Consider the following 25,809-nt stretch of genomic DNA (forward strand, 5'->3'; position numbering starts at 1 on the left):
TGAAGCGACCGTTTGTTCCTGATGCAGCCAGCACCGCGCTGCAGGGGAGGGGGGAGCGTGGGTATCAGCTGCTGTCCTGGTGCATTTTAATGGCACCAGAAGCCACAGCTTCTGTGTTGCTGTTATCCAGAAGGAGGGGGACCTTAAGACAGCCGCAAAGTCCCTGCTTATTTAGCAAAATTATTTAGCAATGTTCTCTATGAAGATTTATGTAGAAGACTTATGTAAAACAGACAACAGAAGAGAACATGTAGGATGGTTTCGATAGTGTTTATTTGACAAGAATAGTTGTTGTTGTTAGGTGTGAAGTCGTGTCCGACCCATCGCAGCCCCATGGACAATGGTCCTCCAGGCCTTCCTGTCCTCTACCATTCCCCAGAGTCCATTTAAGTTCGCACAAACTGCTTCAGTGACTCCATCCAGCCACCTCATTCTCTGTCGTCCCCTTCTTCTTTTGCCCTCAATCGCTCCCAGCATTAGGCTCTTCTCCAGGGAGCCCTTCCTTCTCATGAGGTGGCCAAAGTATTCGAGTTTCATCTTCAGGATCTGGCCTTCTAAGGAGCAGTCCGGGCTGATCTCCTTTAGGACTGACCGGTTTGTTCGCTTTGCAGTCCAAGGGACTTGCAAGAGTCTTCTCCAGCATCAGAGTTCAAAAGCCCCAATTCTTTGAGTTTTGGCCTTCCTTATGGTCCAATTTTGACAGCCATACATTGCAACCATGAGAAAAAGAATCTATCCAGTGGCTTAAGTCTCTTATATTATTTATTCACTTCGACTCTTATGGCAGAGTCGAAGTGAATAAATAATATAAGAGACTTAAGCCACTGGATAGATTCTTTTTCTCTTTGTCACTAATTTGGAATCGTCCATTTTTCGTGTAACATACATTGCAACCATAGCCTTGACTAGACCATAGCGTTGACTAGACACACTTTTGTTGGCAGGGTCTCTGCTTTTTAGGATGCTATCTAGATTTGCCATCTGCAGTGATCTTGGAGCTCAGGAAAATAAAATCTGTCTCTACCTCAATTTCTTCTCCATCTATATGCCAGGAATTGAGAGGGCCAGATGCCACGATCTTTGTTTTCTTGATGTTGAGTTTCAAGCCAACTTTTGCACTCTCCTCCTTCACCCGCATCAAAAGGCTCTTTAGTTCCTCTTCGCTTTCTGCCATTAGAGTGGTATCATCTGCATATCTGAGGTTGTTGATATTTTTCCCTGCAATCTTGATCCCAATTTGTGACTCCTCTAATCCCGCCTTTCTCATGATGTGCTCCGCATACAAGTTAAATAGGCAAGGTGACAATATACAGCCTTGCCGAACTCCTTTCTCAATTTTGAACCAATCAGTGATTCCATGTCTGGTTCTCACTGTTGCTTCTTGACCTGCACATAGGTTTCTCAAGAAACAGATAAGATGCTCTGGTATTCCCATCTCTTTAAGAACTTGCCACAATTTGTTGTGCTCCACACAATCAAAGGCTTTAGCATAGTCAATGAAGCAGATGTTCTTCTGGAACTCCGTAGCTTTCTCCATGATCCAGCGTATGTTGGCAATTTGATCTCTGGTTCCTCTCCCTCTTCGAAATAGTGGTGCCTCTAAGACCAACAAAGTCTAATTCTGGGTATCCGCTTTTGTGTACACGCACAAGTCTTCAGCTATCTGAAGAACTTCCCATACCTGAAGTGGGGATGATCACAAAAGTTAGACCTGGAACTAAACTTTGTTGGTCTTAACTGGACTCAAACTTTTGCCCGACTGGTGTTTGGAAGGCTACTTGTCAATTGGTTCCTTAATAGATTTCTATGTAGGGAAACACAACTTGGAACAATGTCATGTTTCAAACCAAATTTTTTTCTTTTTACTTTTTATTAAGTAAAAAATAAATAAATCAGCAAGTCAGAAGAGGCTTCTTGATTTTGCAGAAATATCCCAGCTCCTTCCTTATCTGCTGGTGCTTATTAAGCTGCCTTTGTTAATCGTTAAGCTTGCCTTCAGGACAAAGGGGAATTCCCCCCCCCCCCTTCTTGCTGTCCCGAGCATTCCAATTGGTCACAAACTTATTCGAGTTTATTGTGTGACTTGCTTTGCTTTTCAGAAGAGTGGGTAGCTGGTAAGGACGGTTTTGTGTAACAAAATAACACAATAGCCTCCCTACTGTAAAACCACCCCAGAAGAGGAAGAACGGAATGGGTACTGGGTGGTAACATTAATTCATTTACTACCTCCTCCTTCTTGGATCTGAAAAGCGACAAAGTCCAGTAAAGGTAGGATATGTATTGCCATGCACATTGAGTTGTGTGTATAGCTGCGTGTGTTCATATTTGCTTGTGGCTCGTTGTCTAAGTGCTTCCTTTGACCCAGCGAGTGTGATCCATGGGCTGTGGATCAGGGGTAGAGCATCTGCTTGGCATGCAAAAGGTCCCAGGTTCAATCCCCGACATCCCCCATTGAAAGGATTAAGTGATCGGCAGTGCAAAAGGCATCTGCCTGAGAACTGGAAAGCTGCTGCCAGTATGAGTAGAGAATGTTGACTTTGATGGTCTGATTCAGTATAAGGCAGCTTGATGTAGACTCCTAGAGTTGGGGAGGGTCATCGAGGCCATCTAGTCCAGCCCCCTGTTCAATGCAGGATCAGCCTCAAGCCTCCAGGATGAGGATCTGTCCAGCCACTGCTTGAAGACCCCCAGTGAGGGGGAGCTCCCCACCCCCTTAGGCAGCTCCTTCCACTGCTGAACTAGACTCATAGGATCCTAGAGTGGGAAGGGGCCATCCAGGCCATCCATTCCCACCCCCTGCTCAAGGCAGGATCAGCCTCAAGCACCCAGGAAATGCCAGTTAAGGGGAGCTCACCACTTCCTTTGGCACTTGTATTCATCCAGTGTCTGTGCGACTTTGAGACATTGTTGCCTATCCTGAAATGCACCCACCCACCCCCGCAGCTTTATTGTGTATCCCGTTTGGTTGCACTGGTTGGATAAGTCCTTTGCTGGGAATATGAACATAGATGAACATTCTTTGGAGGTCTCCCAACCAAGTATGAACATAGATCTGCTTCCAGTTTGAGGCCTACTAGTAGTTACATGTATACCTAGTTAACAACAAGTTCAGCTGGGTAGGACCAATTGTTTTCTGTATCCAAGAAATCTTGGGGCATTCTGTCTAATGAAATGAACTTCTGTCCTGTTGTCCAACTTCACCAGCTATGAGGTTTGGGTGCTTTTATTGTCAGTCAGTCAGTCAGTAACCTTTTATTGGCATAAAATATGTATAAGACATATAAATTTAGGGTTCAAAATTTCAACAAAATAATAAAATAGGCCATGGGGTTACATAACCAAACAGATCTTAAAATGATTAAATAAACTATAAAAGATAAAATACAAGGTAGGCAGCATGTTATAAAAGCATCTTAGTTAAAACTCTGGCAACTAAAATGGTTACCTCTGGGTCTTTGTCAGAGAGCAGAAATTGCAAGGTCATAGATTTACTTACACAAGGCTTGTTTCCCAGCAAAGCTGTCATCCCGACACTGCTCATATAAGGGGCAATCTAGCAAAATGTGTGAGACAGAGTCAGGGCAGCCAGAACCACACGGACAGAGTCTCGCATGATATGGGATATGGTGGAATCTTCCCTCCAAGACCTTTGAGGGGAAAGCATTCATTCCTGCCAGGAGAAAAGCTCTTCTCAGGGGTGGGACATCAAGAAGATGCAAATATGTGGACATAATATTTCTCTGCATAGTGATGCCAAAGAATGCTGGTGAGCTTTTATGATGTCAGCTTATTGGAAGTTCAAGGGTACAGTTAGCATCTGCTACCACAACCAAAGTCTCACCCAACTTATGGTGACTTTTTGTGGGATTTTCAGGATAAGTGATGGTCCATGGTCTGTCTGTCCGTCCGTCCGTCCGTCCGTACGTACGTACATCTATCCATCCATCCATCCATCCATCCATCCATCCATCCATCCATCCATCCATCCATCCATCCATCCATCCATCCATCCATCCATCCATCCATCCATACTTTAATTTGTAGCCCGCTTCTTCCATACAGTGGCTTGTGGCAAGTAACAATAACCATTGCCTTCCTCTGCATGCAACCCGGGATTCCTCGGTGGTCTCCCATCCAGGGATGACCTTGCTAAGCTTCCAAGATCTGCTGAGATTGGGTTAGTCTGGGCCATCCAGGTCAGGCAGAGATGATTTGCCATTGCCTGCCTCTGTATTGGACTTCCTTGGACTTCCTCAGTCTCCCATCCTCAGACAAACTAGGGCTTCTTCTGCATGATGGATAAGCTGATGAAAAGTCACTAAATACGTGGTGGTTTTTCTGATCTCTGCACAGAAGAGTTAATTTACTCTGCAAAACTGATTTTGCTCTGCATGGTGAACTGCCTCTTTGGTGCTTTAAACGTCTTTTAAGCGTTGTTTCTGAAAGATGATTTTCACCAATTCATTTCTCTCCTGCCTGCCCGAGATGATCTATTAGACATGCAGAGAAGCTCTTTAGTTATGCAGATTAGTGTCTGCATTAGAGAACAAAGCGGAGTTGGCAAAACGGAGTTGGTCAGGGCTATGAATTGCTTCATGCAGAGAGCACAGCAACGTAGTTTTTCAACAGACTATATTCAATGCAGAACAACGATTGTAATATAATAAAGTGGTCTAAACTGGTTGTTTTTTAAACTGTTTAAACTGCAGAATACCTCTAGGACAAACCTTGCTTAGCTTCTAAGATCTGATAAGATCATGCAGGCTAGCCTGGCTTAGAGGCACTTGAGACAACATGCCAATGATGGATGAGGCAGAAACTGTGCGGATTCTTCACCAGCAAGCCTGTGACAGTTGGCCAGTTTTGGTTAGGAGATCATCAGATTCATGTTGGAGCTCACAAAGAGTTCTCAGGTGGAGCTGTCCGTACCTGGTGACATGTTAGCTGGGGTTGCCAACTTCCAACTGCTTAAAAAAAATTCTTTTTGCATAATCACTCTGACTTGATATAAAAATGCCTATGTGTATCCATTCCACATGGCCTAAAGGTTTCTAATATGCACTTTATGATGTGTTTCTTATACAGGAGGGAAAAAAAAGAAATGCAAGAAAACAGAAGCTCTGTGGTTTGACAATGAAGGAGCTGGAAATCTCAGTCCAAGGGTTTCGTCTCCAAAGCACAGCCAGAGACTGAAGATGAATTCTCTACTGCCGTCATCCCTCAAGCTTGGGCTTCTTTTCTTGGCAGGTGACTTGGGGCAGACAGGCAGGCAATTCCCTAGCCCAGCCATTCTCTACCTCTTTTTTGGTCACGGCCCTTTTGGGAGTTCTCGCAGGTTCTAGGGCCCCCTGCAGCAGACTGGTCATTTGCACGAGCTAGGCTTTAAAGCTAAGCTAAGAGTGAGCTAACTATACCCCATATATATATACTTATATACATATATACATATACATGTGTATATATATATATGTATGTATATGTCTGTGTGTGTGTGTGTGTGTGTGTATGTGTATATATATATATATATATATATATATATATATATAATATATATACTTATATATATACTTATATATATACTTATATATATACTTATATATATACTTATATATATAAATAAAATGCACATCAGATTTCAAGAACATTCGACCGAGGGAAGCCTGTGTGTTGACTTTTTCCTTGAATGTATTAATTCAAGCACACACAAAGGAACATATTAGATGATTTTTACCCTTTCCCTTGATGAACGTTGAACTTTCTTGAAATTAAGGACGTCATCTGTGATGAAAATGGATATTTCATTGGTACAGTTACTCGGGTTCCCCATAAACGCTTTGGGCTCCCTTCTCACATTTTAAAAATCATACATAAGAAGGTCAGTATAAGTGGGGTATACCCAGTGGGTGTTGTTTGGTTTAATCAGTTTCCATGGGCTTGTTGGTGGTATGTGCTGTCACGTTAAGGTTGACTTGCGGCGACCCCTGGTGGGGTTTTCAAAGGAGGGGACATTCTGAGGTGCTTTGCATTGCCTTGCCTCTGTGCAGCAGCCCTGGGATTCTTTGGAGGTCTCCCAACCACGTACTAACCAGGACAAGGCTTTCTCAACCAGAATTTCATGAAACGGTGGGATTTTCCAAAATGTGTGGGAGTTAATTAATTTGTAAAATGATGTACACAGCTGTGCTTCCCAACCTGAAGAATGTTTCAGGGTTTCTCAATAGTAAAAAAGTCGAGAAAGTCTGACCCAGTGCTAACAACGCTTCACTTCCGAGATCTGTTGATCAGGCTGCATGGACATACACCATGTCTACTTCACTTTGCAGCCAAAATGAAAACAGTTTGCTTTTAAATCTGGATTAATTAAAACGGACTCGTATGTGTTGCAAGTATTTTTGATGTGGAAACGCATCTTATGCTGGAGTGAAACAGAAATTATTATGGATGTGACGTGCGTCCATCCTGCCCCGTGAGCACTGCACAAGAGGCAGGGAGGCAGGCAATAGCAATTGGTGGCACAAGACTTTTTGTGCGCACCTTAAGTGCCATTCTGAAGGGAAGGAAGGTTGGAGGAGGTGGGGAAGAAGAGTAAGAGAAGCAGCAGTGGTGGGGTGAAGACAGGCAAGGCATTCATTGAGGTGAGTGCTGCTGTTGCACCCCACCTTTGATGCCCATCCCAGCTGGGAGAGCAGCCAGAGGAGCACTCAAGGACTGCATAGGCGGTTGTGCGGACAGGTATGTTTCCTCCATCTTCTGTGCCCCTCCCAGTTGGGAGAGTGGTGCAGCAAAAGCTGCATAGGGGCCAGCATGGGCTTTTGACACTCTTCGGAATGCTCTCCTGGCAGGGGAGGGGGAGGACAGTGGCAGAGTGAGGGGGAAGGGAAGAAGGAAAGGTTTTTTTTTAAAAAAATAACTTTTATTACGTCCCCTCCCAGTTAAACCCAAATGTCAGGAGGACAGGCAATAATCTGATCCTCATGAAATTTTCCCCCTTCTGTCCTATAATGTTTGTCATTTTTCAGGACCAGCATGCTCCTTAATGTGCTGTATGATTTTCTTTCTTGGGAGGATTTCTCTTATCTATTCCTTGTCGAGAAGTCCCTGCATAAACCCACCTAAAACCCACCATCAGTGTTAAACTGTATTCATTTCTACTATGTTTGCATTTCATTTTTCTCTTTTAGTTGCATTGGCAAAGCTAATTACAGAGCCAGAATACGGCAGCATTGGTGGTGGAACATGGATCACAATAACAGTGGACAGTATGTTTTGGTGCTGTGCAGCAACCCGCGTTTGTCTGTCTGTCTTGTGTATGAATTGCAGTTGACCTATGGCAACTCGATAGGGTTTTCAGAGCAGGAACAGAGACCACCTTTGCATAGTGGCTTCCTTGGTGGTCTCCCATCCAGATACTAGCCAGACCTGACCCTGCTTAGCTTCTGAGATGGGGTGAGCTCAAGTTAACCCAGGCTACCCAAGGTTAGGGATAGATACAAAGGGGACACTCATGAGACTTAGAATGAAAGAATCAATTCTTTCCAAAATTACATTTTCAGTTTGGATGTGCCAAAATGAACCAATCTGGCTATGGATTTATGTTTACATGGGCTTTATGTTTATCTCTGACATGGAAGCAAGGAGAAAATACTTGACAGGTCAGATGTAAAACTGATGCAAGTATTTGGCAAGTTTCAGAGGGCAGCCATGTTTGTCTCCTGTGGAACAACTAGATTCAAGTCCAGGAACATAGAGTCTTTAAGGCAGGGATGGCCAATCTGTGATTTTATAGATATCCATGTGCTGGCAGGGGCTCATGGGAATTGTAGTCCATGGACATTTGGAGGGCCACAGTTTGGTCACCTCTGCTTTACGGCAAGGTCTCAGCTAACTGCTGTTGGCAATTGATTATATATTTGTTCTTTATTCTCCTATGTAGACACCTTTATTGAACCAAATATGTTTCCCATGCAATTCAATCTCAAATCCAAATTGCTGGTTTTTCCTGTTTATGGAATCTGTTAACCATTTTCATTATGCTATATGTTAATTTACCCTCACACTTTGCCTGTAAGTATGAACTGATTACTTCCATTCCATGGCATTGTATCTGAGGAAGTGGGCAATACAATGTTGTTGGTCTTAAAAGTTTTCCCGTTCTGCTGCTTCAGACCTACAGGCTACCCACTTAATATTTTAGGAGGGATAAGCCTTTGAAAGCCAAAGCTTCCTGTGCCAATATTATTATCTCATTCTTGTAGATAATACCGTTTTGTCTAGTTCGATTTCCTATGCCAAATTGAGAAAAATTGTGTGTGTGTTTGTGCATATATCTTTTTGTGTTATGGTGATTCTTGTTCTGGTTTGTTTTTCTCACTCTTAGGTGTCTCTATCAACGTGTCTCAGCTGGAAGTAGTCCTGGTGAATCCTGTGCTGCCCACAGTTCTCTGTGACCTGGAACCTCTAAGTTGTCATCAGCCCATTGTAAAATGCCAGACAAGGTAAAGGGTTTTTAAAATTTTTGCCATTCTTAGATGCAAACTTGGATCTCATGATACAATTCTGCCAGTAAGTGTGACCACCCCCCCCCCCTCCTGCTTCAACACATCCTTTCCAGGGTCCTAACCTCCAGGTGAGGTCTAGAGAGCACCGGAAAGGACAGTTGATCTTCAGGAAAGCAAGATCAGTTCTCCTGGAGAGAATGGCTGCTTTGGAGGATATACCCTTTGGCATTATACCCCACTGAGGTCCTACCTGTCCAGAAACCTACACCCTCCCCAGGCTGCACTCCAAATTCCCCAGGAAGTTCCTAACCTGGAGTTGGCAACTGTGGCAACAATCCTTAAAAGTCCTGCATCTCCTCCAGGGCTTTGAGCTGATCCTTGCAATTTAGGCCTCATGCAAATCCGAGGGATTGTCAGCCAATTGGAGCCCATGGAACTCCTCTGGATGGGAGGGGGTAAGCCAGAGTCCTCTTAAGAAGGGCAAAGGAAACTTTAAAAACTTTTAGATCTGAATGTTGTGGCTCTGGGGAGGGGTGCCAACTTAGCCTCGCTTTCCTTGGGCTTTTTGGTCAGGGTTTGGCAGCTGGCTTAAGGAAGAAAGCTTGTGTTTGTGCGACAGCTAAACATGCTGTTAGGGGCCTGTGGTTTCGGTGGAAAGAGGCTCTGTGAGGGAAAAATGAAGCTTTGAACCTGCTAAGGTTACCTGTCCAGAGAAAGGGGAATCAGATCTCCACTCCAGGTATATGAAACTGAATTTTATTCAGTTTTAGATTTTTGCTTCGCCATTTCCCAGTCGGCTCATGGTAGCATACAACACCATTAAAAATATGATAAATATAATATCCGTTAAAAAAAAACCTGTTTCAGTATAAAAATGACAGTAGTTCAGTTATAAAAATCTGTGGCCACCTCCTCTCGCTTAAGTACTTAAGATAAGATGCCCATTTGTCCCGCTTCTCGTGGGACCATCCCGCCTTCTAAAGAAATGTCCCACGTCCCGATGCATTATCAAAAAGTCCCGGGAAACCAGCCCGGAAACTGCAAGCCGCGGAGTCCTAGCGAGGAAGGGAGGAGAGGAGGGATCCATTTCCTTAATGCACAGTTCTCAAGGCTCACGTGACCAACGGCGAGAGAGAAGATGGGCTGGAAAGGGACTGCGCCTGCGCCCAGCTCTATCTGACCTGGAGTGGCTAATAGGCACACGCACACAAAGGGACGGTGGTCTGTCCCCGTCGCCGGGCGCTTGACCGCTGCAGCCATTAAGGGAGCGTCCGCTGCCCTTTCTAGGGACCCCAGGTTCCTGTTTGCCCTCCTCTAGAGGTGCCGGGTGCAGGCAACTCTCAGTGCTCTGGCTGGGGTGGAGTGGGATGGGACTGCCTGCCTGAACCTGGCCAGGACTTGAGGAGTGTCTTCACACTCCTCTTGCCTGGGCACAGGCGGCTCTCTGTGCTCCAGCTTGGGTGGGATGGGGTGGGACTGCCTGCCTGCCCCTGGCTGGGACTCCAGGTTCCTGTTTGCCCTCCTCTAGAGTTGCCTGGGTGCAGGCAGCTCTCTGTGTTCCGGCTCGGGTGGAGTGGGATGGGACTGCCTGCCTGCCTGCACCTGGCCGGGACTTGAAGAAGGCGGCTTCGCACTCTAGACTTTACCAGGCACGGCCAGCCCTCTGCGCTCCTGCAGGGGTGGGGAGGGGGAGGGGACTGTCTGCCTGCACTCAGCCTACTGTAGATTGTTTTTGTTGCTCCATATAGACCAAGAGCCCCCCTCCCCCGGTCCATGGTTTCCCTCTTTACCAATGTTAAAATCTGGTCACCTTAAATTAAGACGAACTACTGACTGCAGTGTTTGGAGTTGTGCCTGCAGGTGGACTTTTGAACAAGGAGGCCGGCATCTTCTTGACGTCATTTCTGGCCTCCACCACAGTTTAGGCGGAACAGCTCTGTCTGTCTTGCAGGCCCTGTGGAACTGATCAAGGTCCCACGGGGCCCTGATCTCATTAGGTAGAGTGTTCCACCAGGCTGGTGCCAAGGCCAGAAAGAGCGCAGAGGCCGTTCCAACTGTTTGGAGCCAGGGCAACCCTGAGCAAATTCTGGTTGCCAGATCTTACTGCTCTTTGGAGGGCGTAATGGAGATCTGATCTGATTCTGGGACATCTCCTGGCCCCAGCTGGAAGCCGACAGATTGTCACGTTCTGAGGCGAATCTCCCCAGAAAGGCGACAAAAGTCAGCAGTTCATTTAGAAGAGTATAAACGGCATCACAAGACTCCTGTGATGCAAAAGAAGAAAGCAATAGGAACAGATAAGCAATTGTAGAGGCGTATCCCCACCCCACACTGTACACAGTTCAGTTTCACACAGGATGGTGCATATCATCAAAGGATAGTACAGTCTATAGCTAACACCTCTAGCTAGGCAGGAAGGAAGCAGCCAAATCATTTGAAGGGAACATAAGGGTCGCAGAATAAATCCCTGCTGATATTTCTGGGATTCTGGACAAGCAACTCAAGGCAGGAGCCAGTGGCTACTGACATAGCCCTAATCCAATGCCAAAGGGAACCCCCTCAAGCAGGACTCAGAGAATAAAAGCCCTCTCCTTCTGAGTGTCCCCCAAAGCATCTGACAGAATAATGTACTAACGGTGTTAATTGTGCCTGTGAATCCCGAGGTCCCATTCAGTTACTGTGTCTGACAGCCAGTGATGGGCGTATTCTCCACCATTTGGTTGCCCCCAGACTTTTAAAAACTCCGTCTAATCCAGTACCTCTCGCCTCATCTTGTGGCAGTCAGTTGCACAGGCCGTCCGCTCATCGTGTGAAGTAGTATTTTCTCTTGCCTTTCTGGAATCTGCTGCCAAAATGCTTATAGAATGACACCGAATTCTACTATTAGGTAGATGAGGACTTCAATGGAACGTTTGTGAGCCAGGAAGATGTAGTGGTTGGAATGTCGAGCTAGGATCTGGGAGGAGCGGGTTCAAATCCCCACTCGGCCATGGAAGCTCACTGGGTGACCTTGGGGCACTCACATGTTCACGCCCTTGCCTGCCCCACAGAGTTGTTGTAAGTATAAAAAAGGATGAGAGAAGGCCTATGTCAACTGCTTGGCATCCCATTGGGAGAAAGACGTGGTATAAATGAATTTAATAATTAAATGTGAGTGGTGAGGAAAAGCTAGTACAAGAAAAAGAGTAATTGTTTTACCTAGAGTCAAACAGGAAAGCCTTTAAAATGCTGGGAACAATGATTAACAAGAATGGCATGCACCTGTGCCTGGAAACAAAAATGTTTAATCCCAACATCTGGATAATTATTACTAGCTGAAACTTTGGCCCATTGTACTAGTGGGGGCCGGTTTTAGTTGTGACTCTCACTATTTCATCTCCTGAGTGAAAAAAATAAAATGCCCCTTCCCCCTTCCCTGGCAGAGCTTGTGTTCTTCCCCAAGCTCACACTACAGGCAAGCATTCACCAGGTAATGATATCCCCTCTGCTGCACCTCTGCGCAAAGAATGAAGGTTTTGCTGCTTGCTGTTCTCATGCTGCTGCCGGGGGCACTGAGGCCCCGCCGGAGAAAGACGGCGGCAGCCCCTCTGATGCCCTGAATGGCCAGGGCATGGCATCATTGCACACTTGGCATGCTTGGGTCGGTTTGACTTTGCTTGTACATTGGTTTAGAATTGTCAGGTTCCCACCTGGCATTGAACCAGAGCTTTAATGAATTTGCATCCCGCCACTTGATGATCTAGACTGCTGCCAGGATGCAACCCCTGATTGTCTTCTGTATCTTTAATATCCCCATTGAAGGGGGAGAGGAGGCAGCCAGCTAACGCATGCACAGTTGTATTGATTCATTGATACCCTGCTTTTCTCCCCAATAAGGATCCAAAGCAATTCACAGCGTTTCTATCCTTCTCAGTTTTATCTTCATAACAACCCTGTGAGGCAGGTTAGGCTAAGCATGTGTGATGGGCCCAAGGCCATCTGATGAGTTTCCATGGCTGAGGGGGAATTCAAACTTGGTTTCGGGTCCAGGGTGAATAGTTTTTTGGTTTAGTGGAAGTGTTAGGGCTGGGGAACATGCTGTGATATGGTTGGAAAATGCCATTGAGTGTATAAATAATTTTTCACATTATTATACCTGTAAAAATTATGTTAAAAATAGGGACTTGCATCTGGTTAAGTTCATAACTTAGGGTTAGGTTTAGGGTAAATATAGTTCAGAGTGGGTAGTTTTTTGGTTTGGTGGAAGTGTTATGGCAGGGGAAGATGCTCTGACATGGTTTTACCTGTAAAAATTATGTAAGAAAATTGGGATTTGCATCCGGTTCAGTTCTAAACTTAGGGTTAGGGTAAGTATGGTTCAGTGTGGGCAGTTTTTGGGTTTAGTGGAAGATTTGGGGCTTGGAAGATGCTGTGACATTGGAAAAGGTTGAAAAAGGCCATGGAGTGTATAAATATTTTTTTCACATTAATTAAAAATAATGTAGGAAAATGACAATTTACACCCAGATAAATTCCAAACAGGGTTAGGTTAAGTATAGTGTGTGTGTGCCCACGGCACACTGATGCTAACGCCTCCCCCCCCCCCACAGCGTGGCACTGCCTGCGTCGGGAGCGAATGGCTACTTTGGGCGCTGAAGCATCCAGCCCTACCATGGAATGTATACATATTTTTTCACAGTATTTTAGCTGTGAATATTATGCAACTAAATAGGAATTTCCATCCAGTTAAGTTCTCAACTTAGGGTTAGGTTTAGGGTTTTTTGGTTTAGTGACATGGTTGGGAAAGTCTACGGAGTGTATAAATAATTTTTCATTTTATTATATATGTAAAACTTATTGATTTGTATGCGGTTAAGTTCTATACTTAGGGGTAGGGTTAGGGTAACTATGGTTCAGGGTGGGTAGTTGTTCGGTTTAGTGGACTGGGGAAGATTTTGTGACATGCTTGGGAAAGTCCACAGAGTGTATAAATATTTTTTTCACATTTTTATACCTGTAAAAATTATGTAAAAAATAGAGATTTGCTACCGTTTAAGTGTTCAACTTAGGGTTAGGGTTAATGTATGTATGTTTCAGGGTGGGTGGATTTTTCGTTTAGTGGAAGTGTTAGAACTAGGGAAGACACTGTGACATGGTTTGAATGGCCATGGAGTGTATAAATAATTTTTTGCATTGGGTTAAATTATGTATGCTATAGAGTGGGCAGTTTTTTGGTTTAGTGGAAGTGTTAGGGCTTGGGAAGATTCTGTGATATGGTTCTGAAACTCCACGGAGTGTATAAATATTTTTTAAATATTATTATACCTGTAAAAAGTATGTAAAAATAGGGATTTGAATCTGGTTAAGTTCTCAATTTAGGGTTAGGGTAAGTATGTTTCAGAGCCTCTTGTGGCGCAGAGTGGTAAGGCAGCAGAAATGTTGTCTGAAAGCTCTGCCCATGAGGTTGGGAGTTCGATCCCAGCAGCCGGCTCAAGGTTAACTCAGCCTTCCATCCTTCCGAGGTCGGTAAAATGAGTACCCAGCTTGCTGGGGGGTAAACGGTAATGACTGGGGAAGGCACTGGCAAACCACCCCGTATTGAGTCTGCCATGAAAACGCTGGAGGGCGTCACCCCAAGGGTCAGACATGACTCGGTGCTTGCACAGGGGATACCTTTACCTTTAAGTATGTTTCAGGGTGGGTAGTGTTTGGTTTAGTGGAAGTGTTAGGACTGGGAAAGCTGCCATGACATAGTTGGGAAGGGCTATGGAGTGTATAAATATTTTTTCTTATTAATTTTCCTGTAAAAATAATGTAACAAAATGGGGATTTGCACTCGGTTAAATAAAACACTTAAGGTTCGAGTTAGGGTAACTATGGTTCAGGTTGGGTTTTTTTTTTGTTTAGTGGAAGCGTTAGGATTGGGGAAGATGTGTGACAGGGTTGGAAAGTCCTAAAAGGTAAAGGTATCCCCTGTGCAAGCACCGGGTCATGTCTGACCCTCGAGCAGGGAGCATTCCAACAATCCTAGAATCATAGAATCATAGAGTTGGAAGGGTCCATACAGGCCATCTAGTGCAACCCCCTGCTCAACGCAGGATAAGCCCAAAGCATCCTAAAGCATACTTTTGCAGGGGCCACCATATTGTAGTGGCTCTCCACTTTGGGTGGACACTGTGAGGGGACCAGCTCCCCTATGAGTTTCCCTAGTGGCCTTGGTGGTGAAAAGTGATATCGAATGACACCCAATTTATAGCTACCCTATTTCTTTTTCAAGGCATGAGTCATAGTTTTCCACCTCTCTCACACCACCTTGCTTGATACTTTGTGCTCTTGTTCTCTCTTTCCTCCCAAGGTCTGCTCGGCTGGAAGGACTTTATCATCCCCAGTTTATTTTGAATGGGCAGGTTGCAAACACCTCGAGTCACCTGCACTGTGACAGCTGCACATTCCAGGTATCTCCTCAAAGGGGGCCAGGGATACCCCAGAGCCAGGTTATGGGACATGAACTATGAGTGTAATGTTGCAATTAATGCTTTTTAATGCTGGGGAGAATTTAGAGGTCCTGTGGAGCGGAGGAATTGGATGTTCAGCAAGGGCTTCGAAACTTGGCTCTGCCTCATGACTGGGCAGAATTTCTGGCAACTACTTAGGCATCACAGCACTTGCATGATTGGTGCCCCTCTGTGGTGGTTTTGTCAAGCTTCCATGAGGCAAGTTCATAGAATCATAGAATCATAGAATCATAGAATCATAGAATCATAGAATCATAGAATCATAGAATCATAGAATCATAGAATCATAGAATCATAGAATCATAGAGTTTGAAGGGGCCATACAGGCCATCTAGTCCAACCCCCTGCTCAACGCAGGATCAGCCCAAAGCATCCTAGAGCATCCAAGAAAAGTGTGCATCCAACCTTTGCTTGAAGATTGCCAGTGAGGGGGAGCTCACCACCTCCTTAGGCAGCCTATTCCACTGCTGAACTACTCTGGCTGTGAAAATTTGTTCCTAATCTCTAGCCTATATCGTTGTACTTGTAGTTTAAACCCATAACTGCGTGTCCTCTCCTCTGCAGCCAACAGAAACAGCATCCTGCCCTCTTCCAAGTGACAACCTTTCAAATACTTAAAGAGGGCTATCATGTCCCCTCAATCTCCTTTTCTCCAGGCTGAACATTCCCAAGTCCCTCAATCTTTCTTCATAGGGCTTGTTCCCTTGGCCCCAGATCATCCTCATCGCTCTCCTTTGTACCCTTTCAAATTTATCTATGTCCTTCTTGAAGTGAGGCCTCCAGAACTGCACACAGTGCTCCAGGTGTGATCTGACCAGTGCCGTATACAATGGGACTATGACATCTTGTGATTTTGATGTGATGCTCCTGTTGATACAGCCCCAAATGGCATTTGCCTTTTTTACTGCTGCATCACACTGCCTGCTCATGTTTAGTTTACAATCCACAAGTACCCCATGGTTTCGTTCACACACAGTGTTACCTAGAAGTGTATCCCCCATCCAGTATGCATGCTTTTCATTTTTCTGATCCAGATGCAGAACTTTACATTTATCTTTATTAAATTGCATCTTGTTCTCATTTGCCCATTTTTCCATTGTGTTCAGATCTCGTTGAACTCTGTCTCCTGGATTATTTGCCAGTCCTCCCAATTTGGTGCCATCTGCAAACTTGATGAGTAGTCCCTCCATCCCCTCATCTAGATTTTTTTTCCATTAATAAATATGTTTAAAAGTACCGGACCGAGCACCGAACCCTGAGGTACCCCCCTACTCACCTCCCTCCAGTCTGATGAAACACCATTGACAACTACTCTTTGATTGTGGTTCTCTAACCAATTCCCTATCCACCTAACTATCTGAAAATACAGATTGCAGTTCTTCAATTTATCCATCAGAACATCATGGGGAAGCTTATCAAAAGCTTTACTAAAATCCAAGTAAACGACATCCACGATCCAGCAAACGTGTTACTTGGTCAAAAAAGGAAACCAAGTTGGTCTGACAGGACCTGTTGGAGACAAATCCATGCTGATTGGAATAATGTTTGCTCTCTTCCAGTCCTCTGGGACATCTCCAGTCCTTAAAGAGGTCCCGAAGATGATGGACAAGGGTTCTGCAAGTTCTCCAGAAAGTTCTTTGAGCACTCTCGGGTGCATTTCATCCGGCCCAGGAGATTTGATCTCATCCAGTACAGCTAAATGCCTCTCGACAACCTCTCTGTCCATGTCAACCTGCCACCCAGACACTATCCCTTTCCTACTGCCATCTCTAGATGTGCCTAAACCCTTCTACCTGTGGGAAAAAACAGATGTAAAATAGAAAAGTGGCATATAAGAACCAACTCTTCTTCTTCTTCTTCTTCTTCTTCTTCTTCTTCTTCTTCTTCTTCTTCTTCTTCTTCTTCTTCTTCTTCTTCTTCTCCTTCTTCTTCTCCTTCTTCTGCAAGATGTGTGGCAGAATGGTACAGAATTTGACAGAATGATCTCTGGGGCAAGTGGATGGACTCCAAGGTCTTGTGTTTTCCTTCATGATGGTAGTTTCACATGGGTTGCCATGTTAGTTTGTAGTAAGAGAACAAAATTTGAGTCCGATGGTGGTAGAAATGGCTTTCAAGTTGCAGCCAACATGTGGCGAACATGAAAGTTCTTCAAGGCAACAGATGCTCAAAAGTGGTTTGCTGTTTCTTGCTTCTGCGTAGTGACCCTGGAGTTCCTTGGTGGGCTCCCATCAAAGTGCTGATCTACTCAGCTTTAGAGATCTGCTGAGATTGGGGCCACCCTGGGCCATCCAGATCAGGGCTCAAGTCCGGTAGCACATTAAGAAAAACAACAATTTTTTTCAGGGCAGAAAGTTTTGTGAGTTAAATTCCAGTTCCTCAGATATGGATTTTTTGCATGCAATTTCAACGCATGAAAATTTCTACCCTGGGAAATCTTGTTTTTTTTTAAGGTGCAGCTGGGCTCAGATCTTGCATTCACAGTGCGTATGGAAGATCTGAGTGCTAGGACAGCTTTCGTGGGAGTAACGTCCTGCAAAGGAAATTTTACCACACAATGGATACAAATGCAAACGCAGTCATTGAGGCAGAATGGTCATCTCCATGGACCTTTCCCTTCTGCAGCATCAGAACAAAATCTGGTCAGTGCCTAGGGAGATAGGTGTGGTGTTGATTCAAACTGGAGAATTATTCCCTTCTGCTAATTGATGCTCATGAAACATAAACCCCAGCTGTCTCTTTTTGCCATTGAGCCAGAAATGTTCACATTTTATATACTGCTTGCAAGGGCTGCCTCCCCGCCCCCACCCCCCCACCCCCACACTGTGCAAGAGGAGTTCCATGTCTCAGCAAATTGCACATTAAAGGTAAGATGTCTTTTGGAAGTTCAGTTAGTTTACAGCACAGATGAAAAATCACCAGGGGATACCGTTAATGAGAGGCATTCCGAGTGAAATGAAACGACACACAGACTCTTTGTTTCAGGGGTGCGGGAACCTGTGAGCCATGCACATTAAAAATTAATTTTCCTTCTCCACGGTCGATTGTAAAAATGTAGGCAGCTGCCGGCTGTGATGCAGATCTGGAGAAACCTGCAGAAGGTGCCCTGACCAGCTGGCGGCAGCCGCCTTCCTCTCTTTGTGCTGCCTCCCCCCATGGCTTGGGGGCCTATAGGGTGGCAATAGGCTGACCTCACATCTGCAGTGATCAGCATGGAGGATTTGTTCATTATTCAGAGTGTTTTGTCTCCCTCCTAGCAGGAGAAGCGCAAGCGAGAGTCTGTGAGGAGATATTCTTTTTGGTGTGTTAAGATTGTGGAAGCTCTTTGAACATCAACAACACAAAGCCATAGACTAGACTAGTCTCTGGAAGAGAAATCCTTTCACACACCTACTTTTTAAAGCACAGAGGGGCCAAGCTCTGCCTTTGAAAAGTGCATCTCTGTGGTGGAAAGTTCAGAAGAAGTGCCACTTTCTATTCCTGCAGCACTCTACCCTTCAGGCCTAACCTAGCCTGATTTCGTCAGAGCCCAGAAGCTAAGCAGGGATGGGAGAAGACTGTGGACACTGTGCCGAGAAAGGCAATGGCAAAACTATCACCTTTTCTCACCACTGTAAAAACAGCTGAGACTGAACTTCATGAGGTTGCAGCTGTCAGATATCTCCCTGTATTGGTACAGATGTGGGCCACCTTCAGTTCAAGGGTCAGGAATTCTGTGTCAGTCTGTGAGGTTCTCAAAAGCCGGACATCTGCATGGATCGTTGGTCTTTGGTATCTTCAAGAGTAGACAGTTATTCCATGTTAGCTTTCTCAGAACTTATTAGCTGGTAGCTAGTTTTGGAGACTGTGGCAATCAGTGTACCACAGCAGTCCAACACCACTAAAAGTGTGTGGCAGTTACAACCGCACACTGTATTTTAGCTAAAAGGCCAAGAAGAGACCACATGTGAGGTACCACAAAGACTGAGCAGAAACAATGTAAAAGTGAATTTAAAATAATGAAATTTATTGTACAGTAAAATACAAATTGAAAACATAGGCACCAATTTCGCCTCTAGACCAGACTTTCTGAGCCTGGGTTTCATGAAACTCTGAGGTTTCTTGATGGCCCTGGAAGGGATTCCTGAATGGGTGGGAGTTAATTAATTGTTTATATCTTTAAAAAAAAAGTTAAACAATTATCATGTGATATGACCATATATAGTCATGTTGACACCCCCCTCCTAAAATGGCCAAATGATGGGCCTGGAGGAGAAGGGGAGGGGCCTGGAGTGGGCGTGTCCACAGATCTGCTTCCCAACCATATTCTGCACCATTGTACCACTTCTGGGGTTTCTCGAAGCCTGAAGGATGTTTCTGGGGTTTCTCAATAGCAAAAAAGTTGAGAAGAGCTGTTCTAGATTGAAACTACTGGATTTAGCAGCCCTTTGTGTATATGAAATATATAAATATCCATATAATGATGACACACAAATGAGATCACAATCATAGACCAAACATGTTTTGGACCTAGGGGCCTTCTTCAGTGGTCACTAATACATGGATACACATACACACCATGAAGAAATGAACGATAAAAATATGTATAATTTACAATCATACATTTTTATGAGTGAAGATGAAAATCACGGAACAAGATCCATGATTCTAACAGTGTAGCCATTTGACCACTCAGAATAAATGGACACTGTTTTTGCCTTCTTATATCAACAATTATTTTTGGTGTGTATTGTTTCTTCTCAACCTTCATGGTAATTGATTCAGTTTTTAGATCAGGTTTTGATCCCCCCCTTTTTTTTTGGTATATTAGATCATTCACGTGACCAGGGCTTATTCAGATATGCCAACTTAAGGCAGCACAAAGCAAGAAGCTTAACAGGTGAATTTTAAGGAAGCATTTTTAAGTACTGAGTTGTCATAAACAAGACATCTAGACTTAAAAAACTCTAAACTAAGCAGGCTGTAGGGGCTGATTCTGTGAAGGCTCAAGGGGGTGTCAGGTTACAGTAGATGAGCAATAGGGTTGTGAGTGTCCTACACAGTGCAGGGGGTTGGACTAGATGACCCAGGAGGTCCCTTCCAACTTTATGATTCTATGATTCACGTGGGGACACCACTGGGACAATTCTGGGGACCTTGAATTGGGAATAATATATGTTTGTGCCAGTGAATATGATTTTTATGTTAAAAGAAAATTGGAAAAGCAAATTATGACTCAACAATTATGGAGATTAAGCGCATTTGAATAGATTTGCATAGTTTGCCTAATTATATTTCTCCTAGTTCCATGCTCAGTCCAGGAGCTACTATATAAAGTTGGCTACATGGTCAAATTAACCAACAATCCTGTGTGAAGCAAAATAAAATTATTTCTTAAAGTATTAGCTGCAACTTCTTAGTAACCGGATATATTTTCTAAAGTATTTTCTTCACATAGAGCGAATGTTCTTCACAAAATACTTGAAAAAGTAACTTCGCCTTAAGGATGACAATTGTTTAACAAAAGAATTTAAATGCTCTTCACATACTGTGGTGGACAAATAATAGACTTTTGAGGAAAGTTTTGACCATAGGAACAGCTGGCATCCTATTTAAGTCCCTACTTTTCCAAGGGAAATATTTGTCTTGTCAAGTTCCATATATACTCGCATATAAGATTACCTGCATATAAGCCAAGGCATCTAATTTTACCACGAAATCTGGGCAAACGTATTGACTTGCACATAAGCCGAGGGTGGGAAATGCTCCCTCATCACAGGCTCTCCCATCCAGCATTGCCCTTCCTTTTGCCATTGAAGGCAAAAGGGAAAAAGGTTCAGAGTCCCTCAATCAAACCGTTGAAGTCCTACAAGCTGCCAGAGCAAGCTCAGCTTGCAGGACACATTTGCAAAAGGCAATGCAACGATTGGCTGTCTGGAGCAGGCTTTTATTTCAATTACCGTATATACCCGCATATAAGCCAGGGAGGGTTTTTTCAGTGTGGAAAAAGATGCTGAAAAACTAGGCTTCTACGCAAGTATATAGGGTATTTTTGTATGGCTCTCTGTGAAGAGCATTTCAGTTCTTTTGTTAAACAATTGTCATCCTTAAGGTGAAGTTACTTTTTCAAGTATCTTGTGAAGAACGTCCAGGAACTAAGCATGGCCCTGAATTTTTACTCTCTAATTTGGGAAACAGAACAAAGTCCAAGTCCAGGGGTACCTTTAAGACCAACAAAGTTTAATTCTGGGTGTGTTTCTGCACATACACACTTCTTCAGATGCATGTATGCACACCTTTTCAGATACATACCCAGAATTAAACCCTATTTATTCTAAAGACTCAATCTAACTCTAGCAGTTAAAGTGCTAGATTAGGATATGGGAAACCTCACTCTGTCACTGAAGCTCACTGGGTGATTTTGGGCCAATCACAAACTCTTAGCCTATCCTATCTTGCAGGACTGTTGTGAGGATAAAATAGATGAAAGGAGAATGATGTAAGCTGCTTTGGGTCCCTGCTGGGGAGAAAGGTGGGAAATAAAGTAAATAAAGAAATAAACCTGCTCACTTGACATATGAGAAGCTACACAGTTTGCAGTATATCTTTGCAAACATGAGGACATTTTTTTTCTTTCGTGAAGGATTTTGAGATTTTCATGCTGGATTCCATGAGGCCAATCCAATTTTTGTATTTTAAAGTTTTTCACCCAGTATAGCCCCGGACAAAAGCAATGTGGTATTCCCCTGATTTGTAGTGAGGAGGATAATTAATTCCCTTTGGCCTTTGAGTGAAACATTAGGATGTTGTAAACATTTTTTAAATTATTTATTTAGAAAAATATCTATGCTGCCTCTCCAGAGACGTGCTCAAGGCAAATCACAAAGTAAATACAATAATGTTATTAAAAACAACAGCACAAAAATTTTCAATAATAGGAAAGCTGTAAAAACTGCATAGCCACCAAGCAACCTGGAATGTGAGCCAGAAATCACTCCTCAGCAGACCATAAGGACAACTGGGGGCGATTGTGGAGGGGAGGTGAGGAGGTGAAATATTTTGGTTGGTGCCCAAAGAAGAAAGGCATTCCAGAGGTGAGGTGCCACCACTGAGAAAACTCTGTCTCTGATTGCCACCCACCTCAGCTCTGCAGATTAGGGGTACAGAGACTATGGCTTCAGGAGAGGACTTTAACTGGTGGTCTTTCCCTGTCTTTACAGTTTTCTGTTGAACACACACCTATTGTGTACCGTGTTGACCCACCATGCGGAGTTCCAGGTAAGCGACTGGAGGTTAATTGGTGACTACAATTCCTCTTTCTTCAGGTTTTTTTCTGTTCTATACATGTGTTGCCCTCCTAGTGGTCCATTCGATATCACACAGGTTTATTTTCCATGCAGTAAGTTGCTCTTGCTTAGGAGGAGGATAAACGGTTTCCAGCATCTGGGAATGGGCTGAACTGGGAATGGGCCGCAGTGACCCAGCAGGCCTCAGGTGTCTCAAAGCATTTTCCAAGCATCTTCCCTTCCTCTCCCTCTCTCTAATTACAGTTTCAGGCTGTAAGTATTTATTTAGATCTTCCTGCACTTTCCAGACTCACAGGACTGATGCTGGTCTGCCTGTCTGCGCCCCAGAATACAAACAGTTGCTGGTAAAGGCTGGCCATAGCCCATAGCCCGGGAGGGACACTCCTGCACCACTCCCTACCAACTGCAGGCAAAAATGGCTCCTTTGAAGGCTGGACTCTGAGGCATTGTACGATTTTGAAGTCCCACCTCCAAACCTCCAGGAATATTTCCAACCCAGGGGTAGCCAACCTCCAGGTGGGGCCTGGAGAGCTCCTGGAATTACAGCTCACCTGCAGAGTATAAAGATCAGCTCCCCAGGCAGAAAGGGCTGCTTTGGACAGGGTTGTGGTAGAGAAGAAACATTTAAGGCCTCCCACACAGGTTATTATTATTATTATTATCCACAAAAGGAAGGCCCTCGGACTCCCCTGCGTTGCTCTTGGAAAGGCCTCCCCCCTCAGTCGGGGGCTGTCAGAGGCTCCTTCGCAGCAAGCCTGGAGGGGGGGAGGGGGAGGGGGAACACTCTGCAGCCTCCGGCCAGCTCTGTCAGGGTTCTGAGGCCATTTGCAGTTGGACATGACAGTTAGGACAGCCTTGGGGCGAAAAGGGCTGGTGCAGCCTGTCCAAGCCTCTGTTCTCAACCCCCTCGGCAGCCCTGCTGACCTCCTCTCCCTGCGGTGGTCAGGAGCAGACTGGCAGCCATGTCTCCAGTTTGCCCCTGGCTGGATGGAATTTTGGTCTGTCCTGGTAAGGGGCCAATTGGAAGGCGCTTTGCGCCTTCCGATTGGCCGCTCCGCTTGTCAGTCCATGGCCATGGAACCAATTGTTGCCCTTCCCCATCACGGACTGAGCCCACCCCAACACCCCATACTGTTTTATTAAGAGGGAAAAGATATAGTAAAAGACATTAATTTTCCAATGGTGCTCCACCTTCCGCCAACTGTGGTAGTCCAGCCAGGTATGAGCCAAGGGGAGAGGCAAAGAGTATGAGAGAGGAAAGGAAAGAGGCCCACATCCTTACCATAGTTCCTCTTAATATTTCCGAAATGCCCATCTGGGCGGCGCTGTCTGGGACAGCGGAAGCCGCTGTCCGGGTCTGCCCGTTCTGTCTTGGTCTGGCCAGCGCTTCGCCTCCAGCGGGTCAGTCCGGATGCGCCCAACAAAGGTGGGCACATCCGGATTGGGCTGACCCCTGGAGGGCCCGCCTCCATCAGGCGAGCGCCAGCCGCTTGCCCAGCCTCTGGCCCAGGAGGTTCCTCGCCAGCGAGGACGGAACTTCACCGCCTTGCGCCTTTCCCCGTACCTTCGTGCCAACCCCAGAGACAGAGCACCACCAGCTCGTGAGGTGCTCCGCTGCTGAGGGGGGAGCCTCTCTGACGCCTTGGAGGTGGCAGCCTGGCAGCCAGTGCCTTGCTCCCTCTCAGACGTGCCCTGCAGCCACTTGTGCCACCAAGCCTTATCTCCCGCTGCTGCTGCTGCTGCTGCAGCCACAGCCCGCCTCAGGAGCTGACACATTACAGGCGCTCCTTCCACCATCTGCCACCCACCCATGGTGCCCACTGGTGGCCACCTTTGCTGGGGAGCCACTGCTACACTGCTGGCCATGACTCCCTCTCCCCCCACTTGATGGGAGCTGGTGCCAAAGACACGGCTCATGCCATGGAACCGACGATACAGGTGAGGCGGCAGTGATGCACATGTAACCCACCATGATTGCACTGCTCGCCCCACTCACCCTGCTGGCCACCCCGCCGCTAACGCATGCCTCAGGCCCCGCCGCAAGATGAGCTGCCCAATGCAAGCGGCGGCAGAGAGGGCCCATGGCTGACCCCGCCCCTTCTATAGATGCTACAATGAGGAGCTGCTGCTGCCCACAGACCTCCCCACCACCACAAGAATGCCTGCTTGGGAGGATGCCCTGCCACTTCTGATCTCCTGCCACCGACCGCTCCCAGCCCTACCTGGCCCCGTTGCCACCACCTTGGTGAGCCCGCCACCAACTCCCAGGTAGGCCTCTGCCTACCCACGGCCTGTGCGTGCCCGCCATCTACTCTCCACTTTTACAGCGGGCTGTCTCCTGCCCCCCCCAGCCACTATGCCCACTGTATTTTTACTACAGCGGGTCTTAACGCTAGTAATAAATAATACTTTCCATTGTCACATTTTTCTCCTTCACTCCTCTTTTCCTTTTTTTTTTATTTTGGTCATGATGCCATATTTTCAGAGTCAAACTTTGGCAGGTAGTTCTAGGGAAAATAAGATGATTACTGGACCCATAAGCAGAACTACGCTCTTCTAAACTGGCTGAAAGTAATGGGCTCCCACAAGGCGCAGCCCTCTCTCCAGTTTTATTTAATATCGTTCAGGTTGGGATACCATCAATATGCAGATGACACCTAGCTCTTCCTCCTGATGGATGACCTCCCTGACTCTCCCCCAGAAGCATTAGCCAGCTGCCTGGAAGCAGTGACGAGATGGCTCAGGCAGAGTGGTCTGAAGTTCAGTTCTTCAAAGACAGAGGTCCCATGGCTGGGCAGGAAGGGACCATGTGAGGAAGCATGCATGCCCACCCTGGACGGTGTATAGCTCTCAGTGGCTCACTCTGCCAGAAACTAGGGCATAAACATGGATGCTTCCCTCTCAATGGAAGCTCAGGTAATGCGAGTAATAAGGTATTCTACCACCTATGCTAAGCTGAACTACTAGTGCCCCACTTGGCCCCAGAACACCTAACCACAGTGATCCATGCAATGGCCACCTCTAGATTGGACTTCTGCAACTCGTTCTACGTAGGCCTGCCTTTAACCTTAATCCAGAAACTACAGCTGGTCCAAAATGTAGCAGCCAGGGTCCTTACAGCAACACCATGGAGGTCCCACATCTGGCCCATCCTCCAACAACTGCAGTGGCTACCAGTCGAATTCCAGATCAGGCTAAAGGTTTTGGTAATCACCTTCAAGGCCAAATGTGGTCAGGGCCTAATGCACCTCAAAGAGCTTTGAGCTCTGCCACTTCCAACTGGCTAGTTATCCCTGGCCCAAAAGAAACATGCTCGACCTCAACCGATGCCAGAGTTTTCTCTGTCCTGGCCTCTACCTGGTGGAATGAGCTCCAAGAGGAGATCAGGACCTTAACAGAACTAAGACAGTTTGGCAGGACCTGAAACAGGAAGCTCTTTTGCCAGGCAGTTGGTTGAGGTCAACCAGAAAAAGCAATACCTGCTGGGCCCCCGAACCTCCCTCCCAGGAATGCATGGACCTGAACTGAACCATG

The 25,809-nt window shown here is 45.6% G+C and overlaps 1 protein-coding gene across 2 annotated transcripts in view; it reads left to right on the forward strand.

Annotated features, from left to right (window-relative positions):
• The first annotated feature begins 2,058 nt into the window (after positions 1 to 2,058).
• Positions 2,059 to 25,809, forward strand: part of PKHD1 (PKHD1 ciliary IPT domain containing fibrocystin/polyductin) — a 454,238-nt gene continuing 430,487 nt past the window's right edge. Inside the window, exons 1-6 of one of the 2 annotated variants that reach the window (XM_077315063.1) lie at positions 2,059 to 2,268; positions 5,086 to 5,247; positions 7,182 to 7,259; positions 8,378 to 8,495; positions 14,833 to 14,932; positions 22,189 to 22,246. In XM_077315063.1, coding sequence (XP_077171178.1) covers positions 5,196 to 5,247; positions 7,182 to 7,259; positions 8,378 to 8,495; positions 14,833 to 14,932; positions 22,189 to 22,246 — 406 coding nt within the window. In that variant the 5' untranslated portion in view covers positions 2,059 to 2,268; positions 5,086 to 5,195. Of the gene's footprint in view, positions 2,269 to 3,809; positions 3,921 to 5,085; positions 5,248 to 7,181; positions 7,260 to 8,377; positions 8,496 to 14,832; positions 14,933 to 22,188; positions 22,247 to 25,809 lie in introns of those variants that run through there. The other variant, XM_077315054.1, reaches the window with a different exon arrangement.

Source organism: Paroedura picta, chromosome 1 (assembly GCF_049243985.1).
Source record: "Paroedura picta isolate Pp20150507F chromosome 1, Ppicta_v3.0, whole genome shotgun sequence".
NCBI classification, from domain to species: domain Eukaryota; kingdom Metazoa; phylum Chordata; class Lepidosauria; order Squamata; family Gekkonidae; genus Paroedura; species Paroedura picta.